The sequence below is a fragment of the Chrysochloris asiatica genome, unplaced genomic scaffold (assembly GCF_000296735.1).
Source record: "Chrysochloris asiatica unplaced genomic scaffold, ChrAsi1.0 scaffold00394, whole genome shotgun sequence".
Taxonomy (NCBI): Eukaryota; Metazoa; Chordata; class Mammalia; order Afrosoricida; family Chrysochloridae; genus Chrysochloris; species Chrysochloris asiatica.
The window spans coordinates 486,450-508,465 of NW_006408912.1; the positions used below are offsets into that span (position 1 = coordinate 486,450).

Below are 22,016 nucleotides of genomic sequence, written 5' to 3' on the forward strand. Positions count from 1 at the left end.
ACACACACACACACACGTTGTGGTTTGCAGTCCAGTGCTTATCCTATAGTGCTGCATTACTAAAGAGAGTCTACATCTTCAGTGCAGGTCTGGGATGACAGAAACACAAGGCCCAAAGAGGAAAAGAAAATTCAGAGGTTCTGAATGGATGTGAAAGAAAATAAAAATCAAATACGATGGGACCACAGCTGTCACCATTGCTAACAAGTAAGTTTTGCAAGAAGTGAGCAGTGTCTTAAATACCACTTACAGAGGAAACATATTGAATAGGTAGCATTTTCCCCTATATTGCATTAACTTCTTGATGGGAGATTCCCTCTAAGCTAAATCTAAAGTCAACTCTGATATTGGACTGCTTAGTGTCTTGGAGGTGGTGATGATTATGGTAGGGGTCATTTTACAGGAGTGGTGGGGATGAAAGTCCAATTGGAGTGGGCTCAAAAGAGAATAAGGCAATAAGGCAATGAGTGTAACTTTTGTAAAAAGTGTTAAAAAACAAGGAAGCAGAAACGTGACAGTACTTGCAAGAACCACGGAGCACAGGATTCTTAAGGTAAGTTATAGTAAAGCATGTTTGTAGACTGACGGCAATAATTCAATCATGAGGGAGAACTACACAATGCATGAAAAAGAGAGATGACTAAAGAAATAAAGGGCCCATACACGAGAGGGATGCAAATGAGAAAAGAGAAGGTCTAATTGTATATGTGTATATTTGAACAGAGGCACAATTAAATGCTGACAGAAATGAAAGCAGTCTTTTGGCACAGATATCTTGGATAAGTTTGTGAATTTGGTGATTAAAAAAGATAAAGTAGTTTTATCAGATTAAGTATAATTTCTTTCAACAAACTATGCAGTATGATCTTCAGTTGAAGAGGAGAGAATGAGGCCACAGAAAGCTTGAAGAAGAAGAAAAGGGTATGTAAAAATTTTCTCACAATAAATGAGGGAAATAAGTTTAACAAAACTGAAAGGTGATATTGAGTGCCGATTCATTTTTTATTGTCATATAATAAAGAGAGATCAGGCAGAATAACTGTGAAATTTTCTTCTTAAGGGCTAAATTCCTGGGTACAGACGAAGTTGCCAGTTTGAAGGTTTAGCCAAGATTAGCAGTAGACAAGAGGACAATTAAATTAAGGATGTATATGAGAGAGCTAAATCTTGTTGAAAATAAAATCTTCTCCTACATCTTGATCTGCATGCTTATGGTTCATGGCAGAGTTATAACTTTAAAAACTCATATCCCAATTCAATTTTAAATTTTTTCCTAAAAATCAGATAATTCAGAAAATTACAATGTGTTTAAAACAACTTAGGTTAGAATCCTTGATGTGCAGAATTTCACAATGAATGGTTACTGAAATTTTGCAGTGTAACAGATGCACACATACCTGTTAGAACAATATCCTTACCTTGGTGTTTCCCAGGAAGTCTCTATATTCTCTTAGTATTTTTTGGTTTCTAAATAGCCCTATAAAAAAAGAAATACAAGTTTACCTCATACATATTCTTATCAGTCACATTTTAGATTAACATAATTATTCTCTTTAAGACTATGCTAAATATGCTCTACTAGCTACCAGCAAAAATAGCAAGCTATTATAGAATTCTAGATTTGCAATAAAAGGAGTTTAAGGAAACTTTATTCTCAGCATTGACTACAACATATGAATTATTTAACCTATACACAGAACCAATCCTTCACATTTTAGCTCAAAGATTAAAAAAGTAAAAATTTATTCTACTTATATTACTTTGCTTTCTCAAATTTTTGTATTTAAAGTGATGCCCGTATGTATAAAGCTAGTCATCATATCAGTATTTTAATAGCAAAAAAATAAACACTGGACTGCTAACCATAGGTCAGCATGTCAAACCCACCAGCTTTGATTAGAGAAAAATGTGGCTTTCTGTGCCTGTACAGAATTACAGCCTTGAGAACACTATACAGGGTCAATGTAAGTCAGAGTCAACAAAATGGCACTGGGTTGGGTGGGTATCATTATTAATATGATGCACAAGTAACATTTTGCTGAAGATAATTCAAAATTGGCTGTAGCAGTATATTGACAGGAACTACCAAAAAAACTCAAGCCAGATTCAGAAGTGGTCATGCAACCAGGGATAACCCTGCTGATGTCAGATGGATATTGTCTGAAACCAGAGAATACCAGCTTTCATATGCATATGAGGTTATGGAAAATACCATTACTTGGGTCAGGCACACCTTAGTCCCCAAGCTGATATCTTTGCTCTTCAACATTTTAAAAAGGTCTTGTGCAGCAGATTTGCCTAATGCAATACGTCATTTGATTTTTTGACTGCTGCTTCCATGAGTGTGGATAGTTGATCCAAGAAGAATGATAAGAATGTTGTTTATTGGGCCAGTGGTGAGGATTTTTGTTTTCTTGACATTGAGATGCAATCCATACCAAAGGCTGTGCTCTTTGATCTTCATCAGTAAATGTTTTAAGTCATCTTCACTTTCAGCAAGCAAGATTGTATCATCTGCATATTGCACGTTGTTAATGAGTCTTCCTCCAATCCTGCCACCACGTTTTTCTTCATAGAACCCAGCTTCTCGTATTATTTGCTCAGCATACAGGTTGAATAAGTATGGTGAAAGAACACAACCTTGTCGCACACCTTTCCCAATTTTAAAACATTCAGTGTTCCCATGTTCTGTTCGAACAACTGTCTCGTAGTCCAGGTACAGATTCCTCATGAGCACAATTAAGTGTTCTGGAATACTCATACTTCACAATGTTGTCCAAAGCCTTGCATAGTCAATAAAGCACAGGTAAACCGTACATCAGTAATGATATCCCTTATTCCACAGCCTCTTCTGAAACCGGCTTGAACCTCTGGAAGTTCTCTGACAATGTATGCTTGCAGCCATTTCTGTATTACCTGTATTGTCCGATGATTTCATAGACTATACAAATATATGGATCATAAAAAAATTAAGTATGAGTTGTGAAGAATAAGAATTTTTAAATACTTTAATATGCTTATACAGAACTTATAGGTAGACCAAGGCAGCCATATGAAAAAAAACAAAGGACAGTGTATGGTTCACATCAGGAAAGTGTCTGTCCATGTTGTGTCATTTCACCATACTCAGTTAATCTGTATACAGAACTAGTAATCCAAGAAGCAGGATTATCTGAAAAGTAACACAGCATCAGCATTGGAGGACGGCTCATTAACAAACTGTGACACGCAGATGATACAACCTTGCTTAATGAAAATGAAAAGGACTTGAAGCAGGTACTGATGAAGATCAAAGGTTACAGACATCGGTATGGATTACAACTTAATGTTAAAAAAAAAAAAAAAAGCAAGAAAGAAAGAACTCCTCACAACTAGACCAACAAGCAACATCATGATAAATGAAGAAGAGAATGAAGTAGTCAAAGATTTCATTTTACTTGACTTCACAATCAATGCCCATGAGAGCAGTACTAATGAAATCAAAAGGCATACTGCCCCGGCAAATCTGCTGCAAAAGACCTTTTTAAAGTGTCAAAAAGCAAAGTTATTATTTTGAGGACTAAGTTACATGGGATGCAAGTGATGACGTTCTCAATCACCTCATAAGCATGGAAAATATGGACAATGAATAAGGAAGACAGAAAAATTGATGCATTTGAATTATAGTGTTCGTAAAGAATATTGACTATACCTAAGGATTGCCAGAAGAATGAATAAATCTGTCTTGGAAGAAATACTGTCAGCATGCTCCTTAGAAGTATAGATGTTGAGACTTCGTCTCACATACTTTGGATATGTTATCAGGATGGCCTAGTCCCTGGAGAAAGGCCATCCTGCGTGGTAGGGTCGAGAGTCAGTCAAAAGAAGAAGATTCTCAATAAGATGGATTGATACAGCAGCTACAACAATGGGCTCAAACATAGCATTATGAGGATGGTACATGACTAGAAAGTGTTTCATTCTGTTGTACATTGGGTCACTAAGAGTCAGAACCAATTTAATGACACCAAATAACAACATAAAACATGGAATATTACAAAAGGAATTAGGAATGTCTATCTGTTGCTATAGAATGCTCCCCAGTACCTATAGTAAAGTGAAAAAGTGCAGAAAAGTATGTATAGTGTCAATGAAAGGAGAGAGTTAATGAATATGGCTTGGGTTTTTTGGTTTTCTTAAGAATTTCATAGGCCATAGTTTGTCAAACCCAGCCACTGAAGATGGGTTCCACAGCATCAACAAAAGTTTAGTAAGAGTCAAGCACATAGTTTCTATAAGCGATCCATGAAGTCTCCCTCTCTGCTCCACATTCTAAGATCGGTTAGAATAAGTTCCAAAACTAAAACAAAAGGACTTGCTAGAATTAATCAGTATGTGGGCACTGACTCTGATATAGATGCAGTCCTCTATTATCTCTTTACCAAGGGCCTTGAAACAAAAATAGAATGACAAGAATAATTAGGAAACAATGGAAGTTAATTCAATTTATGAGAAATACAGCAACTTGTAGAACACTATCAGGGACCCAAAGGAAGATTAAATAAAAGAAAGAAATCACATCACTAAATTTAGGTGATTAAGGAACAACTATATGGGCTTCCAACAGCAATATAAGTCCAAATTTACTAACCCCTCAAATCCTAAGCAAGCCTAGCCATTTCCTAATACTGATAAAAATCAACATTACAAGGAATATGAGCACTAGAAAAGAAAATGTCTTATCTAATTTAAAAGGGAACCACAGTAACTATGCTCCTCTGGGAAATCTAAGGGCACTCAATTACATATTTCTGTCATTTAACTGACGAAAGTGGAGTAAACCTGACTGTCAAAGAAAAAAATGTACATGTTTTCATAGATAGCAACACCTCAATTTCCACTTTAATCCTGCATATTACCATATCCATTCTCCAGAGTAACCATATGATAACTGCTGTGGGAGCTTGTAATTTCCCAAAGGAATACACTCTACATTAGAACAATATTAACTTAACAGCAATACCAAGGTTTCCAGGGCACCCTGATTCCAGTATGTGTTTCTTCCACTGAAAGTGACTATCTCACTGCAGTGGATTTATATGTAGATCTCTTTAGACTGTAGATAAGAGCAGTTAACAACTGTTTGCTTCTTTTAAGAGGTTTAAAGCCCTCTGTTACTAGGGTTTACTGAGCTCCCCTTGATACTTTTCAAAATGCCTAAATGATGACATAATAGATTTGTAATATGTAAGGAAATCTACACTTGTTCAATATGTAGTTACTTACTATTATACTCATATATTCCAGGCCTATAAGAATCCCAAAAATGTTCCTTATAACTCCTGACTAGATTAACCAGAAACGGATGTGACATTTTCGATTTTGCCAAGAAATGATCCATTAACTTGGAAATGAAGAATCAACAAAAAGCTACTAAATTTCTTTGCCTGAATTAAAGCTATAGAAGAACACCTACACCATATAATTAAAAGTCATTAAGAATTGAATCACTGTTTACCATACAGCTGGGTTTTTTTTTAAAGGAGTTTATACTCTAAGGCTTGGCTTCAATCTTGTTTAATAAAGGCTGAACAAAAACAAAAAACGGGCACCCTACACTTTCAGTCAAGGTCAACCTAAAGGAATTCGGAGACTCTAGGGACTGGGACTTCTGGTGTAGTGCTGTAGGATCAGCACTGGACTGAGAACCACAAGGTTGACAATTCTCTGACAATACTCGATGGCACTTAACTTGACAAGCCACTGCAGGTGGCAGATATCTAGCTTTTCTAAAACAGCTAACCCATTATTACCACAAGAATTGACTAACAAACATTATGTTATAAAATGAAATATTTACAAGCGAAATACCATGTCTGGGATTGGTTTCAAAATAATCCAGTAGGGTGGGAGGTTAGTGAAACAAAATTGTTGAAAACTAAATTAATATCCACAAAAAGATCTGTAAATCAATTTTAAAAGGGCAATCTAAGAGTTCGATGGCTAGACAGCGGCCCTTGGCCCTGTGTACTCCCCGTGGTCCCCAAGGGCACCAGCGGGCCGGCTGCTCCACCTCATGCTCCCCAGCTTCAAGGTTGCTGGGTGTGGAACTCGGATGGCACTGGTACTCCTCACACACTCCATGGCAGCAGCAGCCACACCAGCCCGCCCCATCCTCACCCATCCGCCTCTGCCCCAGAACCCAAACTTCATCCAAGTCCAGGATTAGCAGCATTGGAATTATGTCTTTATTTGAGGACAACAAGCTGTTGAACAGCCATTGTTACCTGTATTGGGGATGTATAGCATGCAAGCAGGAGGCTTACAGCCTCAGTGGGGAAAATGTTTTCATGTCAGAGACTGAGAATTCTTGCAGGCATCATTTTTGTCATCTTTCATCTCAAAACAAAATACCAGAAAGCTGCAAACAAAGATCTCTTCATCTTACTGAGAAGACCACTAATAAGCCAAAAGATCTGTCAACATCCACCGCAGTGTGTCAGACCAGTTCTATCATTACAAGATGCCCCATCTCACTGCCAATATATTCCTGTATTCCATTTTAATCATAAGCATATATCACTTTTCTCACCAATAAATATATATATTAATAAATAAAAATTATCTAAAATACACGTTTCCCATTAATCTAAAATGACAATTCTATAAAGGTAGCTCTATCACTAAAACCGTGGATTGTTAGGGCCCTTCAGAGTCATGTTTGCACCTAAGGCCTGAGCACTAAGTACAGCTTCTGGTACACAGTAGGTGCTTGATAATCATCCAATGAAACAATTAATTATGGAAACGTGGAGGGTGAATTAATTATTTCCCTAAGAAAGCAAAATTTGTCTGTTCTTTGACTTTTAAAACAAACACAATCCTGAAATCAGACCATAATTTTAGTATTCATATGTCTCAAACAACTATAACTACAACTTCTCGTCCTTATATCATCTTTAAAAAGATATGATGTAAAAAAAAAAAAAAAGATGCATTGCTCATATCTAAAAAATAATACGTCATAATCAAGTGGGATTCACATAAGTGATGCAAAGATGGTTCAGTATTACAAAAACAATCAGTGTATCCACCCTATAAAAAAAGAAGAGGAAAAGAACCACCTGATCATAACTATGGATGCAGAAAAGACATTTGACAAAATCCAACACACCCATTTTTTATAAAAACACTAAACAAAGTAGGATTTGAAAGGAAATTCCTCAACATAATTAAGAGCATAAGATTCACTGAAGAATTTGGCAAAGAACAAGGCACCAGAAATTGATGGAATAAAAATTTAAATCTGCCAAGAAATTTGGAAGACAACTATCTGGCCGACTGATTGGAAGAGATCCATATTTATGCCCATTCCAAAGAGAGGTGACCCAATGGAATGCGGAAATCATCGGACAATCTGTCTGATATCTCATGTGAGTAATGTTTTACTAAAGGTAATACAGAAACGGCTACAATCATACATTGACAGAGAACTTCCACAGGTTCAAGCCACATTCAGAAGAGGACATGGAATGAGGGATATATCACTGCTGATGTCCATTGGCTCTTGGCTGAAAGCAGAGAATACCAAAAAGATGTTTACCCGTGCTTTAGTAACTACACAAAGGCTTTCGATTGTGTAAATCATGACAAGCTATGGAAAACATTGCAAAGTATGAGTATTACAGAACACTTAATTGTGCTCATGAGGAACCTGTACATAGACCAAGAGCCAGTGTTTGAAGAGAACATGGGAACACTGAATGCTTTAAAATTAAGAAAGGTGTGCAACAGGGTTGTATTCTTTCACCATACTTATTCAACCTGTATGCTGAACAAATAATCCAAGAAGCTGGGTTATATGAAGAAAAACATGGCAGTAGGATTGGAGAAAAAATCATTAACAACAACCTGCGATATGCAGATAATACAACCTTGCTTGCTGAAAGAGAAGAGGACTTAAATACTTACTTATGAAGATCAAAGACCGCAGTCTTTGGTATGGATTGCACCTCAATGTCAAGAAAACAAAAATCCTCACCACTGGACCAATAATCAATGTTCTTATCAACGGAAAAAAGATTGAAGTTGTCTAGGACTTCATTCTTCTTGGATCAACTATCAACACTCACGGAAGCAGCAGTCAAGAGATCAAATGACATATTGCATTAGGCAAATCTGCCGCACAAAGACCTTTTTAAAGTGTTGAAGAGCAGAGATGTCAGTTTGATGACTAAGGTGTGTCTGACCCAAGCCATGATATTTTCAATAACCTCATATGCATGCGAAAGCTGGACAGTGAATAAGGAAGACCATAGAAGAATTGATGCTTTGAGTTATGGTGTTGGAGGAGAATTATAAAAGTACCATGGGCTGCCAAAAAAAACAAACAAATCTGTATTGGAAGAAGTGCAGCTAGAGTGCTCCTTTGAGGCCAGGATGGCCAAAATTTGTCTATCATACTTCAGACGTATTGTCAGAAGGGACCAGTTGCTGGAGAAGGATATCATATTTAGTAAGGTGGAGGGTCAGAGAAAAAGAGGAAGACCCCCAGCAAGATGAATTGGCAAAGTGGCAACATCAATGAGCTCAATCAAGCATGGCAACAATTGTGAGGTTGGCCCAGGACCGGGCAGTGTTTCGTTCTATTGTGCATAGGGTCGCTATGAGTCAGTACTGACTCAATGGCACCTAACAAGAGCAACAACAACATACAAAAGCAACAGCTTGCCAAAATTACTTTCAATGGAAAGAAACTGAAAGCACTCCCTTTGCAAACAGGAACCAGACAAGGATGCTCTTTCTTTAATATTATGTTGGAAGTCTTAGCCAGATATATAAAGCAAGAAAGGGAAATCAAAAGCATCCAAATTGACAAAGACAATGTAAAACTCTATTTCCATATGATCTGGTCCTATAAATAGAAAATCACAAACACTTAGCAAGACAATTATTAGAACTCATTGAAAGGTTCAGTAAAGTAGTAAGGTACAAGATCAATACACAAAAATTAATTGGAAACCTCTATACTAATGAAGACAATTTCAAAAAGAAAGTAAGGAAAACAATACCATTTAAAATAGCCACCCAAAAGGTGAAATATTTAAGAGTAAATCTAACCAGAGAAATAAAAGACCTATACAAAGAAAACTATAAAACACTACTACAAGAAACTAAGAGATTTACAAAAATGACGAACATGCCATGCTGATGCACAGGAAAACTTAACACTGTGAAAATGTACGCACTACCCAAAGCAATCTATAGATGTAGATTCCGACATCATTTTTAAAGAACTGAAAAAAGTGATCATGAACTTCATCTGGAAAGGAAAGAGACCTTAAATAAGTAAAGAACTGCCTATGAAGAAACAACAAATACGGAGAGGCCACTCACTCCCTGATCTCTAAATTGCTATACAGCCACAGTGGTCAAAACAGCCTGGTACTGGTACTAGAAAAGATACATAGATCAATGAAACACAACTGAGAACCCAGAAGTAAACCCGTCCACATATATACAGTCAACTGATCTTTGACAAAGTGTCAAAACACATTAACTGGGGGAAGAGATGGTTTCTTCAACAAATAGTGCTGGCAAAACTGGAAATTCATTTGCAGAAAAATGAAACATGGCCCATATCTCAGACAATATATAAAATAACTCAACATGTATTAAAGATCTAAATGTAAAACTTAAGAACTATGAAGATCACCAACGAAAAATAGGGGCAAACTTAGGAGCTCTAAACATAGCATACAGACACTATTAAAAATTACAAAAACCATATAAACAGTAAAAGACAAAATAGATGACTGGGATCTCCTAAAAATTAGAAACTTATGTGCATCAAAACACTTCATCAAAAGAGTAAAAAGGGAGCCCACAGTCTGGGAAAATATTCTTTGCACTGACATATGAGACAAGGGGATAATGTTTAGAATTTATAGACAATATCTCTACAAGAAAAAGACAATTTAAAAAATGGGCACTGGACATAAACCTCATAATCACTGCTACGCCTGAACCCATCACTGCCACCACTGTTCAAATCCATATCGTTGGGGGTATTCCTCTTTTTCTGTGAGCTTCCAATTTACCAACATGATATCCTTCTCCAGTTATTGGTCCCAACTGATATGTCCAAAGTATGAGAGACAAAGTTTGGACAGTTTGGCTTCCATCTGGCTGGATTTCTTCCAACACAGATTTATTTGTTCTTTTGCAGTCTACAGTACGTTGAATATTCTCCTTTAAAACCGTAACTCAAATGCAGCAGTTCTTCTATGGTCTTCCTCATTTATTGTACAACTTCTACATGCATATGAACCATGTATACGGCTTGGGTCAGGTGAACCTTAGACTTCAAACTGACATCTTTGCTCTTCAACACTTTAGATGAGTCTTGTACAGCAGATTTGCCTAATGCAACATGATGTTTGATTTCTTGACTGCTGCTTCCATGAGTATTGATGGTTGATCCAAGCAAAATGAAGACTTTGACAACTTTAATCTTTTCTCCATTGATATGAATGTTGTTTATTGGTCCAGTGGTGAGGATTTTTGTTTTCTTGACATTGAGATGCAATCCATACCGAAGGCTGTGTTCTTTGATCTTCATCAGTAAATGTTTCGAGTCCTCTTCACTTTCAGCAAGCAAGGTTGTATCATCTGCACACCACAGGTTGTTAATGAGTCTTCCTCCAATGCTGATGCCACGTTTTTCTTCATATAATCCAGGTTCTCAGATTATTTGCTCAGCATACAGACTGTGTAAGTATGGTGAAAGAATACAACCCTGGCACACATCTTTCCTAATTTTAAACCATCTGGTGTTGCCTTGTTCTGTTCGAACAACTGCCTCTTGGTCCAGGTACAGCTTCCTCATGAACACAATTAAGTGTTCCAGAATACTCATACTTCACAATGTTGTCCATAGCTTGTCATGATCTACACAATCAAAAGCCTCTGCATAGTCACTAAAGCACAGGTAAACATCTTTCTGGTACTCTCTACTTTAAACCAAGATACATCTAACGTCAGCAACGATATCCCTCGTTCCATGTCCTCTTCTGTATCTGGCTTGAACCTATGGAAGTTCTCCGTAAATGTATGTTTGCAGCTGTTTTTGAATTACCTTAAGTAAAACTTCATTTTACTCACATGGGTTATCAATCATAATGTCCAAAGATTTCCACATTCTGTTGGGTCGCCTCTCTTTTAAATGGGCACAAATATAGATTTCTTCCAGTCAGTTGGCCAGGTAGGTTGTCTTCTAAATTTCTTGGCATAGATGAGTGAGTGTCTCCAGTGCCACATCAGTTTGTTGAAAGGTTTCAATGTGTATTCCATCAATGCCTTGTTGTACACCAATGCCGTCAATGCACCTTGGACTTCTTCCTTCAGGATCACTGGCTCTTGATCATATGCTACCTCTTGAAATTGTTGAACACTGCCATCTCTTTTTGTATGGTGACTCTGTATATTACTTCCATCTTCTTTTGATGCTTTCTGGGTCATTCAATATTTTGCCGAGAGAATCCTTCAGTACTACAAGTCGAGGCTTGAATTTTTTCTTCAGTTCCCTCAGCTTGAGAAATGCTGTGTTCTTTGTTCTTCCCTTTTGGTTTTCTAACTCCAGTCTTTGCACATTAATTTATAATAAGTATATGTATAGTTACATATAAACAAAGATAAGTTTATTACCAAGGAAATGGGTTATAATTGCAGAGTTCCAGGTCCTCAGTGGAAGAGAGAGAGAGAACCTTTCCCATGTGTCCATTATATTGGGAGCAGGCCAATTCCAAAGGAAACATCCTTTCATTTGATTGGCTGCTCATAGCCATCATCACATAGAATTAACTATGCCTGTATTTGGTTTAAACACCATATGAATAAGCACATCTTAACTGCTAAACCATGGGAATCCTGGTCTAGTCAAATTGACACAGAACCCTAACTATTAATTATGTGCCATGGAGTTGGTTCTGACTCATAGCGACCCTGTATAGGGTTTCTCAGGCTGCAAATCTTTACAGGAACAGAAAGCCTCATCTTTCTCCTGAAAAGTGGCTGGTAGATTCAAACTACTGACCTGCACTTAGCTGCTCAGACAACTGGTAGTGCAATCCAGTACACTACCAGAGCTACTTTACTTAAAGCCTAAATGTCCATCAATGGAAGAATGGATAAACAAACTTGGGTACATAAACACAATGGAATACTAGGCAACTTTGAAGAATAACGATGAATCTACAAAACACCTCATCATATGGATGAACCTGGAGGACGTTATGCTGAGTAAAATTAGTCCATCGCAAAAGGACAAGTGTTGTACAAGACCATTATTTTAAAAGTTTAAGAAAAGGATTCCAGAATAAAAGAAACTTCTTTGAGGTTACCAGGAGTGGGAGGGAGGACACATGTTAGCTTGGGTGACAGGAAGGGCAATATATAAGAAGGAGAAAGATGGCAAATAAACAATAATCATAGGTGAAGACTATGCACGGGCTAAAGGGGATAGAAGTAAACAGTGATATATACATAACCTGTGAACAACAGTGTTCTGTGCATAGATACGTGGATCACGACACAGGCTGAATGGGTAAGGGAGGAAGAATGATATGTATATATACACACACACACACACACACACACACGCACATGTACCACAAATATATTCGAGTTTGAAGGAAGATATGTGGTGGAGCATACAGCAAGCAAATGAAATGATGAAAACTTCCTAGATATTATCAAATATCTTATGGCAATGGGTCAGTTGGCCTAACGGAGACCACAAAGACAGAGTTCTACATCCTGCCTGGGTGAATAGTGTGTGGGAATCTAAAAGCTCATAGCTGTTGTCTAAGGTGCAGCTACTGGTCTCTACATATGAGAAACAAAGAAGAGTGGTAAAAATTGAAGAGGCTTGGCATCAGTCCGCTGGACTCATGGAAAATGTGAACATCAGTCTCCATGACTTTCACACCAGAAGAATTTGATGGTTCCAGTTACCACTACCACTTGCATTGAAAGGGATCACACAAGAAGCCTAGTGAAGGTGGGTGGAATGCAAATAGGAATCACAAGGAGAAAGCAGGATAACTGTTGTTGCAGGGAGGGGATTGCAATCATTGAGATGAAACAAAGTGCATGACTTGTTGAATGTCTATAGACCTCCACTCAATTCACAACAAAAAGTGTAAAAAAGAAAAGGCTACATTGTTGTTGTGAAGTGTGCTGCCCAGTCAGTTCTGACTCATAGCAACCCTGCATAGTTATGTCTGAGAGTATCTAGCGGTTCTGAACTGCCAACCTTGATGTCAGCACAGTTAGCAGTCCAGTGTTTATCCTACAGGACCACAACAGGACTTTTAAAAAAGCTATGTTGTTGTTGTTATGTGCCTGGAGTCAGTTCAGACTCATAGCGAGCCTGTACAGGGTTTACGAAGCTACAAAGCATTATGGGAGCAAAAAGCCTCATCTTTCTCCTGCGGAAACAGTTGGTGGTTTTGAACTGCTGACCGTAACATTAGCAGCCCGATTCATAACCACGACACTACCAGAGCTCCTTTTTAAAAGCTATAGAGGAGGGAAAAAAAAAAAAAAATCAGTGTTATATAACTGATCCCCAAAATGGAAACTGATATTTGCTAGAATCAAAGAAGTCCAAGTATCCACACCAAACCCATTGCTGTCAAGTCAATTCAGACTGATGGTGCCCTACAGGACAAAGCACAATTGCTCCATAGGGATCCTGGGCTGTAAACCTTTATGCAAGCAGACTGTCACATTTTTCTCCCTTGGAGTAGCTGATGGGTTTGAACTGCAGACTTCTCAGTTAGCAGCTGAGCACTTCACCATCAGAGCCCCATACAAGCACTAAACCAAACCCAAACTGAACCCACTGCCACTGAGACCCTATGTTGCTGTTGTTAAATGCCACTGAGTCAGTTCTGACTCATAACAACCCAATATGGGGTTTCTGAGGAGCAGCTGATGGGTCTGAATCACCAACCTTGTGGTTAGCAATCAAATGTTCATACTACAGCACCACACAAGGACTCCGGCGACCCTCTATGGAGTACATAATTATTATAGGCACAGTTCTTGAGTTACTTTTCAATAACCTCAGCTTTAAATTGAATATACTTACGTTCTCTGTATTCTATTTCTGCTTCTTTACGAAGTTTTTTCTCTCTGGCAAGAGCTTCAGGGCTTCCCCAAACTTCCAAAGATCTGTACATACACACATGGCCACCAACAATGAATGACTTTAATCACTTCATTATAATTATATTTAAATATAAATTACTTTATAGATTACATTATCTTTAATAATTGGCTGTAAAATCCAATAACTCTGAAGACTTTACAATGAAGCATAATGACTTTTAGGGAAAATATAAAATATTTGAAAAATTTCCTAAAGTAAATCTAAACATAAAAGTAAATTCAACACCAGTTTTCCTATAAGTTATTTAACTAGAACATACCAGTAAGATCTAGATAAACAAATCTATAAGTGTAAAAATTCTCTAGTTTTAAAAAATTGTCTAAATTAAATGTGTTTTCATTAATCATAAAACTGAGTTGTACTTTTATTCCAAAAGAAATATATCCTTACTTTGCCTCCACATCTGATCTCAAGTAGACAGTAAAGGACTCAGTATCTTCATGGGGGCTTCGTCGCCTGATTTTTCGAAGTTGTTCTAGATCACTGGAAAGGAACATGTTGCATTTATTTAGGGAGTCTAAGTCTCATATAGCTTATGAACTTAAAAAGGGCTGCTGAGTTATGGTACAGAAAATAAGCAAATCCACTGATCCTTATCTTAAAAGAATATAGATCTGCATGCATATCCACACACATAAACAGAGCACATGGGCACAGTTATGGAAACCTCTTAAACATAATCAAACACCTCATGGGACTGAGCTACTAACTTGAAGGCTATGGAAATAGTCTCAGGGGATATCTAGGTTATTTGGCATAATATAAGAAGCCCTGGTGGGGCGCTGTGGGCTAATGCGTCAGACTGCAAAATCGTTTGAACTGCAAGGTCAGTGGTTCAAGCTCACCAGCTGTTCTTTGGAAACCCCAAACAGGGCCGCTATGGGTCAGAATCGACTCAACAGCACCTAACAACAACAACACTTCACAACAACAACATAATTCATAAAGATAACGTTCTACATTTGGTTAAGTAGCATCTGGGGTTGCAAGCAACCATCTAAAATAAAACTACTGGTCTCTTCCCATCTGCAGACAGCAAAGAAAATGAAGAAAACAAAAGATTCAAGGAAGCAATGAGACCACAAGAATAGTGACCCACATAAATCACAGCCTCCTTTAACCTAAGCCCAGAACTAGTTGATATCCACTACCACTACAGACTGTTCTGACTAGGGACACATTAGAAGGTCTCAGTTAGAGTAGGTGAATGATGTACAACAAAATTCATATTCATGTAAAAGGACAGACTTATTGGAGAAATTCATGAGATTATTGCCCTAAAACAATCTAACGTAGAACTGACACCACTCCTAAAGACCATCTTTCAGCTAACAGACTGGGCCATAATATAAACAACCTAACAGGAATATTCTCTTTAGAATAACCAATCATAAGAGCTCAAAAGGGCAACACCTGACCAAAAGCAAAGATGTGAAGGTAAGGAGTGACAGGAGAAAAGGAGGAATGGAAACGGGGAGCCCAGAGTAGAAATGAGGAGAGTACTAACACATTATGGGGATCACAACCAATATCATGGAACATTCTATGTGTGAACTGCTGCATGGAAAACTAATTTGCTATGTAAACTTTCACCTAAACCACAATAAAATGTTGTTTTTTAAAATGAATATAGATCTGAATAATCTTTCAAGGTAAGTTTAAAAGGTGGCATTTTATACACAGAAATTGGTCTTCAAACAGTGAAAAAATCAAACTCTTCTGGTTGTTCAGTATAGATACTATAACATGTAGAGAGATTCAATTCCCTCCTGACTGTTTTTATGTTACAAATATAATGTTGCAATCTTTTATGTAAAAGCAAAAGGTGAAAAGTGGAAAGAACATGGATTAGAGCATTATTTCTCTATTCAAGAATATAAATAAATTGACCACATTTGTTTATATCCAGGTTGATACTAAGTGGTAATACATATTCCTTAGTATCAAATTACAAAGGGTAAATGTCAATTCCACACTATTTTCCTATTAAAATTGTGAAAGGTTAACAGCTTCATTATCAAGTCGCTGCTAAACAGTCCTTCTATGTTTGTTCATTGTTCTTCCTCAAGAAACTCTGTAATAGCAATGAAGAGGCCTTTAAGTATAAAACTGGTGATTATGCATTACTAAAATCCGAAGTGTCACTGAATTAATCCTGACTCATGGGGACCCCAAATGTGTCAAACTTTGCTCCAAAGGGTTTTCAGTGACTGGTTTTGTAGAAGTATACCATCAAGTCTTTCTTCCAAGGAACCTCTAGATGGACTCAGAAAGCCAACCTTTCAGTTAGCAGCCAACTATGTTAACTGTTTGCATCACCCAGGGACTCTGGAAATTTACTAAATTCTAGAAATGAAACCTGCATTTAAAAAAAAAAATCACGAATTATTATAATTTAGTAAAAATTATCTACCTCATATCAAGAGATATGTATTCTGTCACAGGCTGACTCACTAACTGGCTGGGTCCAGTCATTAACATCTGTACTGTGTTTTCTGCTTTACAATTCAGAAGCAGCACTCTATGACTCAATTTACAGCATTTTCGTGAGAACTCAAAGAAATAATCTATGTAAAACAGGTTTGACTAGATTACAGCTTTGCCTCAGTTTTCTTGGCTGCTGTTCTATGAAAGCTAAAACATGGATTAATTATAACAATCCTCATTTCTTAATAATATACCATGGAAGATGTGACCATCAGGAAGGAGAGAAAAAGGCCTGGCTCATCTGACTTCTCTAATTAGCAAGAAATCTTCCACATAAATAGAGCTATTCTAGGTACAGTTTACATTTTCTGACATTAATGATTTGCCACAATTATTAATTTAATCAATACATTTGTCACAAATACATTAACATACAATTTCAATAAGCCTCTATGATAAATAAATTAATAATAAAAGATACCAGAAAGAAGCAAACGCAACACAGTGACCACAGTTGGAGTATGAATATAAATGTACCTAAACTAAGTACTCAACCCTCCTATCCAAAAGAGAAAAAAAACACTTCCAGTCAAACATACTAGTATACATAAACTTTATAGGAATTTTACATGTCATTAACATAGCACTAAAACTCATTATGAAGGTCCTGTGTGATAGAGAGGTTTTAGAGAACTTGTCAGTGTGCGTTTAAGCAGAGAAAGATGGTAAAAGTTCTTGTGGAGGCAGAATTTAGTTTAGCAAACTAACAATTTGAACATTTTGACTAAATAAAAATGTTTCTTCACTTCAGAAAGGATGCAGTGGGGAAAGTGTTTGCATAAGGATGGTGGGAGCTGATGCGTACCCAGTGTCAAGTCAATTTCTACTCACAGTGACCCTAGAGAACAGAGAACTGCCCTTCTGTTAAGGCGATCAAACCTACAATCTTTATGCCAGCAGATTGCCTCATCTGTCTCCCTCAGAGTGTCTGGTGGATTTGAACTACCATACTCTAGGTTAGCAGCTAGCACTTAACCACTGCCACTACCAGGTCTCTCCCGGCAATATAATAAGGGGCTTCAAAAGTTCATGGAAAAATTTCACGATCTTTTAATTCCATTTTCTACAAAATTTTTGAAGCTTCCTTGTACAGAGTAAGATAAAAATGGTTATTTACCAGGGGCAGAAGGAAGGCGGGAAAGGGAGACATTGTTGAGGAAGTAGTGAGTTTCTGTTTACAGTTACGGAAAATTTGGAAAAAATTAGTGATGATACTTACTGTAAAGCAAGACTAATGTAATTGATGCCACTAAATTATACACATGAAAACCACTGTATTGGCTAATGCTGTGTTATATTTATTTTTACAACAATTTAAAAAAGGAAATGGTTACTTTAGAGTAAACTTTTTTTTTTTAATTACCCACTGTACCTGGATTTAAGGCAGAACTCATTTATTGCTCTGACTCCAGTGATGAAATTATTCTGAGTGTACTTTGGTCCATAGTCCCTCTTCTTAAGGACTGCTTTGACTAAAATCAAAAACATAGGAAAACATGTCAAATATGCATTTGGACGTAAGTCCCATTTCAAGATAAGCATATCCTGAAATTTAGGTGGAATCAAAGAAAACGGACCTTTTTGTTATGCAGTGAATGGTATCAAGAAAAAATAACTATCTAATGCAAAACTGTATGGAATTACCCTAGCAGGCATCTAGCTTTTATTTCCATATTTGATGCCAAGTGCTAACCTTTGTTTCTAATGGACACCCTGTATAGCTATTATTGGTTTGTCTAAATTGAATTATTACAATTTAAATTGCTCAGAGTCTAACTGAAAAGTAACTGACATTTCAATTAAAAATTTACAGAGTGGTTCAGTATTTTACAAACTGGGTAACATGAGCATTTTATAAAACATGAAAATAGAAAGTAATCAAATTGTACTGTATGTACTTAAAAATGAGTATTTTCTGTGAAAATGTTTCAGTTACATATAATAATCCATGTGTACACTAGATCATTGAGTAAAATGTATCTCATATGCGGGCTGAAGTAAAAAAGTTTGAAACCCACTGGGTGACTTCACAAAATGTTAGCAAAGCTGAAGCAAATTAAAGAACATTTTTTATCAGCAAAATTTATGTTGTTGTTGTTGTTATGTGCCGTCAAGTCAGTTCTGACCCACAGCGACCCTGTACAGTGTTTCCAAGGCTGTAAATCGTTACGGGAGCAGAAAGCCTCATCTTTCTCCCACAGAGCCGCTGGTAGTTTCAAACTGCTGACCTTAAGGTTCGCAGCCCGATTTGTAACCACTACGCTATCAGAGCAAAATTTATAGAAAGGTTGAAATGGCAAGTGTTTTCTTATATATATTTTTACTAAAATAAAAAACTACAGAAAGTTTATTACAGGTTGTTGTCATTAAGTGCCACTAAGTTGATTCCAACTAGTAGCAACCCTGTATAGGGTTTCCAAGGAGTGGCTGGTGAATTTGAACCAACGACTTTACAGTTCAAACCGACCTTGCAGCTAAGTGCTTATCCTACAGCTACACCAGGACTGTCTTCTATTAAATTATTTTCCTATTGACAAGTGCCAAAGCTGTTTGGAAAATGTAGGCCATAGACACCACTAACAAAATACCCACTTGTCATCAGTAAGAGTTTGTTACATTTTTTATATCATTACAAAGTGAGGCTTTGAGTCACATAATATAGATAAATAACATAAGAAACATTTGAAGAACCAGAGCTAAACAACAGGAAGTAGTGTACTCTGTTTCAAATGGGCACCTAGTCACTTTATTCTCCGATCTATGACTTCTCTGTTGAAATTCCAAGTTGAAAGAGCAAAATGAGCCTAAAATTATCACTACCACGCCACTCATTGCCATTGAGTTCATTTCAACTCAAAGAGACCTTATATATCATTTTTAAGGCTATAATCTTCATAGAACCAGAAAGGCTCATCTTTCTCCCACGGAGTGGCTGGTGGGTTTGACCTGCTGAACTAGCTTATCCTACAGCATCACCAGAGCTCCTTATCCATCACTACAATGGGTAAAAAGAAAACTAAAATAATACATAGATGAGGCTTTCCGCTCCCATGAAGATCTATAGCCATGGAAACCCTGTACAGGGACAACATGAGTCAGAACTGACGCAACAGCAGACAACCACCACTAATGCCAAATTACAATACTATATAACAACATTTCAAAAACAGAGTTCAATATAAAAATCAAAAATTCTGAAAACAGGTATGTAGGGAAATTCAGATTTCTTTCTATATGAATTATAAATCTAAACTGCCTTACTCCAATAACCTTAAAACTCAAAATCTAGATGAACACCTTTGGAGCAGAGAGGAAAATTATATCTCTCTTTACAAAGATTAGGTTTATGAAATCCATTCAAAGTTGCTAGAAATCCCTGTTGGCCTATCCTAGCATGAATTATTGATTCTCAATATCAACTAGTCTTAATTATAACTGTCTACTATGTGTTATCTTCAAGTCACCAAGAAAAGAGGTCCCACTTTTAGCACCACCTTATGAGAAAAAAACTAAGGCACAGAGAAGTTAAGTGCTCAAGGTCACACAGCTAGTAAGTGCTGTAACCACACAATGAGTCCAAATGAGTCATGGTATTCATTCATCATATATATTTACATTGGAGATGGGTACCATAAAAACAGGGATTTCTTCAGCACTCCGTTAAAAAAGGTATGAATATACAAACTACATGGACTTAAACAAGCTATAGCTGAAAGGTGCTGGACCTCTTAATTCACATTACTTTTTCTTTAAATGATATACCTACTGACAGTTTTTATATGCCACTAGGACTCCTGGTGTGGCGCTGGGGGTTAATGCGCCAGACTGCAAAGCCATTTGAACTGCAAGGTTGGCGGTTCTAGCTCACCAACCGCTCTTTCGTCGCTATAGGTCGGAACCGACTCAACGGCACTAAACAACAATAACAACTTGTTTCTTTGGGCTTTAGAAAAAACAAATACCACAAAATTTGTGACCAAAATGTAAATGAAGATTCAATGAATCATTAGCTCCTAAGAACTATATACGCTTAGACGATATAACCAAAAAGGTTTTTATATAAACTAATTTTGTATATCTTATTCAAGACATCACTTTAATAAAAAGAAGAATATATTTACCTCTAACTTGGAGAGGTTCTTGCTTTATAAGTGGAGCTTTGAGTTCTGCGCCCATATTTTCTGCTGTGAAATTAATTTTAAAATGCTTACATTATAACATTTTAAACAAATTAGCTGTTAATCGAGCAATGACTAAAAAAGTTATATAGCAAATACCAAGTTGGATTCATCCCAGAAATATACTAGTAGTTAACAGTACACAATCTATTAATTGCCCTCATTCACAACAGATTAGTGGACAAAATCACAGCATTATTTCAAGAGCTGCTGAAAAAGCATTTAATAAAACTTACCTTCCATTCTAAAGTCTTTTGGAAAATTGGGGAAAGAGGGGCATTCCCTTAAAAGGCAAAATAAATCTATAATAAACATGGTACTCCGTGGTGAAACTTTAGATAAATTCTCTTTGGGAAAAACCAAAGGATTACACCATTGGTTCTTATGTTGTTGTTGTTGTTAAATACCGTGGAGTTGGTTCCGACTCATAGTGACTCTGCACGGGGTTTCCAAGGCTGTAAATCTTTATGGGAGCAGAAAGCCTCATCTTTCTCCCATGGAATGGCTGGTAGTTTCGAACTGCCGATCTTGAGGCTAGCAGCCTGATTCGTAACCACCACACTATCAGAGCTCTTTATTGGTTCTTGTACCACAAAACTATTTTAGAGATACTATCCTGAAGAGTACTGGTGTGGCGCAGTAGGATCCGCACTGGACTGTGACCCACAAGGCTCGCAGTTCAAACCCATCATCTGTTCCTCAGAAACCCAATACAGGGTCGCTATGAGTCAGAACAGACTCTACGACACTTAACAACAGCAGCACTAGTCAAGAAAGGATGACTACGGGCAACTTAGATTGGCTACATAAAATGAGGGGGTGATAAAGGCAAGGAGTGACTGGCTTACAAGGTTTCAAGAGGAGGTTTAGTTTGAGTGCGTAGGGGAAGAAAGAGTCCCCACTGAACAGTTTTCATCTTGTCTAGATGGGTCTGCTTAAAAGAGATGGGGATAAGATTCTTATGATTCAATAGTGAGTAATTGTTATCATGACTAATTGTGACTGTCACAATTGTAAAGGTAGAAGCTTTGTATCAAAAATGGAGGAGTAGTTAATCTTACAGTCCATAAACAGAGGACCCTAGAACCATCAAGGGAGAAGAGCATGAGTGGAATGTGGGACCTTATCCAGAGAAG

At 37.1% G+C, this 22,016-nt stretch overlaps 1 protein-coding gene across 1 annotated transcript in view; it reads right to left on the bottom strand.

Annotated features, from left to right (window-relative positions):
* SLC30A9 (solute carrier family 30 (zinc transporter), member 9) overlaps positions 1-22,016 on the bottom strand; it is a 145,056-nt gene that overhangs the window by 78,507 nt on the left and 44,533 nt on the right. Inside the window, exons 3-7 of the mRNA XM_006876608.1 lie at positions 20,824-20,883; positions 18,075-18,174; positions 14,606-14,698; positions 14,135-14,217; positions 1,419-1,477 (exon numbers count right to left, since the gene is read on the bottom strand). Coding sequence (XP_006876670.1) covers positions 1,419-1,477; positions 14,135-14,217; positions 14,606-14,698; positions 18,075-18,174; positions 20,824-20,883 — 395 coding nt within the window. The remainder of the gene's footprint in view (positions 1-1,418; positions 1,478-14,134; positions 14,218-14,605; positions 14,699-18,074; positions 18,175-20,823; positions 20,884-22,016) is intronic.